The following is a 6998-nucleotide window of genomic DNA, read 5'->3' as shown; positions in this document are numbered from 1 at the left end:
TAGGGAGAGGTGGTATTGTAGGTACTAAATACAAGTTCCATGCTTTTCTTTTAATTGAAGAGCAAATTTGGACTTGATTCTGCTTCTGCGTAAGCTTCTCCTCCTTCCCAACACCCTGCAAATGCTGTATTCCAGCTTCCAGTCCAGTATCCAGTGAATTAAAGGCTTTGAATAAACAGGTTTTTCCTGAAAGGATGTTGCTGTATGCTGCCCTGATCATCTTTTATAGCTTCACCAGGGAACAATAAGAAAAAGCTGGAAAAGTTAAATGACGCATAGCATAGGAGTTTTTCTGGGAGGGAGCACTTCTGGTTTAGTCAAACTTGAACCTTTTTTTTTTTTTTAAAGTCTTAGAAATTACAGACCTTTATAAAAATTTCCAGTAACATGTCTGATGCTATTTTAACCACGTATTAAGTTTTTTGTGTGTCTTTATTTTCCACAATATCTTGTGTTCTCAATCTTTAGCTAGGCTGCTAAGTATGCAATTTTCAAAGCAAAATGCTTAATAAGAATACTCCTTTTAATCTTAGGAAAATACAAACATAATTCAAATAGCTTCTAACAAAAGCTGTCTTTAAAAAGAAACCCTGAGGTCAAAAACACACAGGAGGGCCAAAGCCGAAGTATTAACGTCAGTAGTAAGTTTATAAAACAAGAACAGTGTTAACTTCCACAGTACTTAACTCGTGCATGTCATACCACATTAGACTGCTTCTAATTCCATAGATCAGTAGCTGTGGGGAACAGCACACAAAACACTAATTACTACACAGCTGATGCAGTTACAGAAAAATGGGTGAACAGGCATTTAAAAATCCAGCATCAAGTGTTTATTTTCTCCTTCAAAATGATAGCTCGAAATTTCTTGGAATAATTGCTGTTGCTAGAATAAAATTCTGCAAAACTTGCTGCAAAGCAATTAGCCCGGTGTTATACAACCAGCCATCGCGATTCCCAAAGAGGTTCCTCGGAAACAAAGAACAAATAGTAAAATAAAGAGGCACGGTAAAGGAATTTATTTGCAAAATTCCTTCAAGAGCAAAGATTGGCAAATGCATTCAAGAGGTTATTTTTTAATTCCAGTAGTCTGTGAATTTGTTTAACACACTTATTAAATCAACCCATTTCTATGGGCAAACAAATCATGATGTATGGCTCAGAATTCAAACACATTCTGTAATCACGTATGTGTTTTCTCAAACATTCCATATCTGCCTGGGGGAAGAGAAAGTCTCCCTGGCAGAGCCCCTCAATGAATTTGAAGGGGTGATATACCTGGAAACTAGCCACTGCAGAAGAAAGGAAAAAACGTTTTGAACAAGTGGATATAATGAACTGCTCTCATGGACAGAATTCTTTGAAATGGGCAGTTATTTTCAAGGCTGATTCCAGGAAGAAACACAAATTCTTTTTAAGCATTTTTACAGAAAGCTGAACACTATTGCTTAACTTGCTTGTGCCTTCAAAGACCAACTTGGAAAACATCATCATGCATTTAAAGATGAGATCTGGAAACCTGGAAATGCCTATCAAAGCAAGATTTATGCATTGCATAACAGGCAGGATGTTCCACTCTCATGAGGAAGTGCAAGTACATAGCAAAAGGAAAGCCAAAACAATCTTGAGGGCAATGCTGCAGTAAAATGCAATTACTGAGCACTTAGTTTGTCAGTGCTGCTGGGAGAGAAGTAATTGTTTTTAAAAATCAGTAACTTTTTAAGATGCAATAGTTACAGTCAAAGCATTTTCATTTCTTAATTCTCAGGGAAGGCTGTTACATCCAAAAGACACTTTTTTTTTTTTAATTCAGGAACCATTTTTTCTTTTGGAGACCATTTCCTTTTCAAATGAATGCACAAAGAACAATGGCTTTTCTCTTTTCAAAAGATCTGAAGGGGGAAGCCTGCCCAGTGGCTAAAGCACAATATCAAAACTTAATTTCATTAGCAGATCTGGTAACAGTCTTCTCTGACCTTGCTTCCAGTTCCATCTCTGCAACAAGAGGTTCCTACAGACATGCTACTTCTGAAATGCTAGGAGACAGAATTCCAAAGGAAAAACACTTAGAACAAAAAGCACAATGTTTTGCATGCAGCTCTCAATACTGAGCAAGCAATCATCAGATTGCAAGATTATCAAAGAGATCACCACAGTATTTTCCTTTCAGCTGTGCCATTTGGAATGCCCACTTCATTGGAAGCATCTAAGGGCCATGGACAGAAATATTTGAAGTGAGCAGTAGTTCACATCAGTGGCTTATAAGGACATTATGCAATGTTGTCCTCTCTAAAGAGGAAATGAGCACTTACACTTGGTTACCTTAAGATTTCCATCAAAACATAGACTTCTGTGTTTCACCATGTGCCAAAGTAGAGGCAACCGTTGAGAAAAAAGTGATCCCCAAATATTTGCAATTGCTGGTTTACATCTTGCCTTCTAAAGAAACTCATTTTCACTAGATTACAGCAACACTTGTTAATGATTTAAGCAGCAAAGCATAAATATTAAATGAAAGGGATAGTTGTATCAAATGACTCCATTATGTTGCTGCAGCAAAGACAGCTTTCAATTATTTCCTAAACAGGAATCTAAGAAGATTCCAGTAACAAAATAGCCTTATCCAGTACATGATTGCATCACCAAGGATACTTCCTCTCTCTCTCTCTCTCTGTGTATATATATATATATGTACATATGCATGAACACAAATATATAATAAGCAAAAGTCCTTATTTTTGCTTGGATTCAGGCATACAATCAGAATAAGCAAGAAAAAATAAAGAGATCAAAGGTCCAATTTTACATCATTTGTTTCCAGTGATTCAAAAATTCAGTATGCTTTCAACACACAAATGACTGAGGGACCAAAGGAGCTAAAGATTTTATACAAAAAGTTATAAAAAGCAGTTGTCCAACATGGCTTCAAAATCAATCAGCATCTTTGTAGGTCTGCAGTGCTGAAGTCCTGTTTTGCTGCCCTGCCCTTTTCTTCACAGAAGTGATAGTAACAGACTGGAAAAGCAGTTCGCTCCAACACTTTCCTTTTCTTGGCATGAAGGAGTGTCAGACTTGGTCTTGACATGTACAGCTTCATCTTAGTGTTTATGTAAACAGATACCAACATGCTACACAAAAACTATTTCCTTACCATGATCAAATATACGGATCTGCTATTTTATGTTTGGAACACAACCCAGAAGTCAAGGTTGGCTTTGCCGATTTCCTGAGATCTCCTTGATGTCAAACCAAGCACATTTCTATCCCTGTGTATATATTTGGGCTGTATACAGAGCAGCAAGGACACACTTGATCTCATTCTGTCACTCTGAACATCAGCTATGTGTCAGGGTAGAGAATGAATTAACTGTGAGCCAAGTCTCGCTGCAGTGAGGCTGAAAAAAGACTGACTACAGCTGTGTCCCTTTTTCTAATGGTTTCAGTGTATAAATTTGGTATGTTGAACACAGGTTTACGATATTAATTACAAATCCTGACATTAAAATCAATTATTACTATGCATTCTGAATTTACAGGGGCTCTACCTGACACTGAACCAGCTAGTAGCTCTGCACTAGAATAAAGGTCTCTAATGGAAAGTTATTGCCAGCAGCTGCTCCGTTGTTAGAAGGCTGCACAGGCAGATCCTGCAAACCAAAAAGAAACTGAACAGTAGAGGAAGGAAAACTGAACTGTTCCTAGGTCTGAGTCCACAAAGTCATTATTAAATAGATTTCTGTCTCTTTGGGGTTGTTTACAACATGAAACATATTGCATGGTTTTTATCTTCAGATCTTTCAAATTGTTTTAAAGTAGGTCACCCAGGTTCTTACAGCATGGGTAGAAATACTGCAATCACTCTGACATTTTTACTTCTGTCCTTATTTGAAGATCCTGAAAAACAACCCTTTAAATGTAAAAGAACTCTTGGATTTTTTGATTCACCCTAAAGGAGTTTACAAAAGGCACAGACAAACATAAAAGCTAGATTTAACTAGGGGTCTGACGAAGGGAAGAGTACTTCTAGTTTAATTTGTACTGCAGATTAGGTTCAACATTATATAGTTCTTTTCAAAGTTATAAAAAGTCAGCTTGGAGGAAAGGTTGAACTGTTAGACAACCTGCTCCTGGCAGGATAAGGCCACATTAAAATATAGGAGACCACTCGTCCAGATCTATTTTTGGTGATGATTTAATGGCCTATGGGGAAAATTTGCTGCAATTACTGAGGAAAGCAAACTGCATTGATTACCATCATGTAAAAACAAGCAGAGTTTCCAAAAAAATGCTACAAAAATGATGTTGCACTACAAGTCCATCTGACACTGCAAACCAAAATACAATCACTTCATACTTTTTCTTACATGTGGTACATTCTTGAATACTTAAAAAGGCCTCATATCTTCATACTTCATCAGGCAGCACTTTATTCCTTTCTCCTTTTAGTAAATATACTCACTACTTGCAACTGAATTTGTTCATCAGCTATTTCTGAATATAAGTATTAAGCTGAAGGAAACTTGCTAATACAGATGTCTGGGAGGCAAAAGATACTTACATGATTACCACTATTAAAAAAACCAAAACAAAACCAACAAAAAAACAAACCACATGACTCACAGTTCAGAGCATAATTCACATGATGACATTTTGTTAGACATATATTATTTTTAGTTGCAAGCACATAAGTCACACAATCAGATGGTGCTGTTCAAACCCCCAACGCTTTCTAGGGCATTTTTAATACACTTACGTGTTATTTTCCTTATGGATATAACAAGAGTGTGCTCACCTGAAAAGGAAAAATGTTGTCAGCTCTATTCAAACTGTCTTCCATCCACGATTTTGGAGCAAAGGCTGAGCTGGGTCGAGCGTATTTCTGCAACTGGATATGATTACTTGCAAAATTCTTCTTTAAGGGCGAGATGGAGTTCAAGGGTGTTATCCCTCCATTCAGTCCCCTGCGATGGTCTCGACCTTGGGACCCACCCCACCCACCATATCCACCTCCACCAGGGCTCCATGAAGATGGTGTAGGCGATGGACTTTGGTAGCTGCTCCATGGAGAAGGTGGCTTGTTAAGATTATTAGCCAAATGAGGCAACTGATTAAAAGCAGCATTTCTATGTGTGAATGGAGGTGGATGAGGACTTGCAGGAGACCTCCTCTGTTGCTGATGCTGATTGTGATGATGCTGAAAATGGGGGTGATGAGGGTGGTGTTGAGAGAGGGGTCCAATTTGGGGGGAAAAGCTACCACCAAAGCCAGGGCTGACGTGATGTGGAAAATTCTGAAACAGCAGAGCACCATTATTAGCTGAGGCAGTAGGGACCCCTCCCTGGTGAAAAAAACTTGCATCTTCATTGATTATTGTAGAAGAAGAAGGAGCTATCGCTGCAGACCAGTTACTAAAACCAGTCAGAGAAGATGCAGTGGATGTCAAGGGCTGTGTCGAAGTACCTAGCCCTGAAGCCTCTTGATAATCAAATCCTGTTAAGACCGGCGATTCTATTCTTATTTTCTCCTTTCCATTGCCGTTCTCTGAAGAATTATCGCCCTGATTTTCTTCAGTTTTAGCTTTCTCAGGTTCAGAGAGCATGCCTGCTTCCTGACTTTGACCAGGGGAAAGCTGCTGTTTTTCTAGGGACTCTTGCTTTTCCTGTTGCTGAGTTTTAGATTTTTCTGACCCCAGAATCTCATCCTGAATATTATGGGCAGCTGGAGCAGGAAAGAGCCAAGCTGACCCAGCACTACTGCCATTGGCAGCTGTGTTATTATTTATAAAAGCAGCAGGACTGGGGGTTGCATTTTGATGATGGTGTGGGGGCTGCAGATGTGGATGAAATCTGACTGGAAAAGCTGACTTATTTCCAGTGTTGTTTTGCACTAACACTCCAAACCCGTAATCCCCCATTTATTATATTTAGGGTTTGAATCCTCCCTGTAAGAACAAGTTGATGTTTAGTGTTTACCTCGTCCTCTTCAGAGGCGAGATTAGTATCCTGGTTTTAGCTAGATATTCCAGTTTCTCCCTCCACGCTATTTCAGATTGGGATAAAGATGTTTGCTGCTTTTTTTTTTTTTTTTTTTTTTTTTGCAAAAGATAGATCTCTCCAACTATTTAAATGTGTCAATTTCGTCCGTTTCCTTCCTTTGGCCAGGAGGAAGGGAAAAATAAATCTTTGGTTCACAAAATAAGAGGTTTCCTTTTTTTCCTAAAGGAAATGCACAGCAATGAGAGAAAAAGCTTCTGGGAAATAAGGATAAAGAGACTGTAACTATCCTGTTTTCTTCCTTCTCAGCAGCCTCGACTCGCCCATAAATGAGTTAAGAGGGAAGGGGGAAAAAAAAAAGAAAATACAATGACGTCTGGTCCCCCGACCCCTTGGCAGCAAAAAATAGATTTAAATCTGGAATAATTTAATACATCTCTATAATCTAATATATATTTGTGTCCTGTTCAAAAAGAGTCTTTGCTGTGGGTAAAGGAAAAATTTACCTCAGGATCTCAGCATTCAGAAGGGTGAAAAGGGGGAGCGAGTTGCAGTAGAGGCTTTTTCCCCGTGCTGTTGGGTTTAACCTATTATATTTAGTAATAATATACACTGTGTGTGTATGCGCGTGTGTGTGGTTGTTTAAAGGGGCAAGATCTTATCTCAGGAAATTAGTATTCTATGTGTGTTGGGTGGGGAGTCAGTTGTGCAGGAGAGGGGTGGATTCTTGATGCTGCTCCTTTTGGGCTGGGTTTCTGAGCTCGTCAGACTCGCTTCTTATTTATGATCCAGTATTTGCGTGTCCTTCATACGAGTCCTGGCTGTCCGATGAGGAAGATTTTCATCTCAGAAATCAGCATTCACAGTTCGGGAAAGGGAAGGGAGGGGACAGCGAGTTGTGCAGGAGGAAGGGGAAGGAGATTTTCTTGCTCTCACTGCTTCTGGGAGGGTGGGTTCTGGTGCGGGGCTCGCCTCTTTCCACCGAGATACGCGGGTTCCCGCAGA

General features: G+C 39.2%; 1 protein-coding gene across 1 annotated transcript in view; it reads right to left on the bottom strand.

The window, feature by feature from the left end:
* Positions 1–6813, bottom strand: part of CPEB4 (cytoplasmic polyadenylation element binding protein 4) — a 37870-nt gene extending 31057 nt beyond the window's left edge. Inside the window, exon 1 of the mRNA XM_010015913.1 lies at positions 4793–6813. Within this exon, the coding sequence (XP_010014215.1) occupies positions 4793–5914 (1122 nt within the window). The 5' untranslated portion in view covers positions 5915–6813. The remainder of the gene's footprint in view (positions 1–4792) is intronic.
* Between the last annotated feature and the right edge of the window lie 185 nt (positions 6814–6998).

Source organism: Nestor notabilis, unplaced genomic scaffold (assembly GCF_000696875.1).
Source record: "Nestor notabilis isolate BGI_N333 unplaced genomic scaffold, ASM69687v1 scaffold14140, whole genome shotgun sequence".
NCBI classification, from domain to species: domain Eukaryota; kingdom Metazoa; phylum Chordata; class Aves; order Psittaciformes; family Psittacidae; genus Nestor; species Nestor notabilis.
The sequence above is the reverse complement of the archived record's forward strand: the minus strand, read 5'-3'. Positions and strand labels throughout refer to the sequence as shown.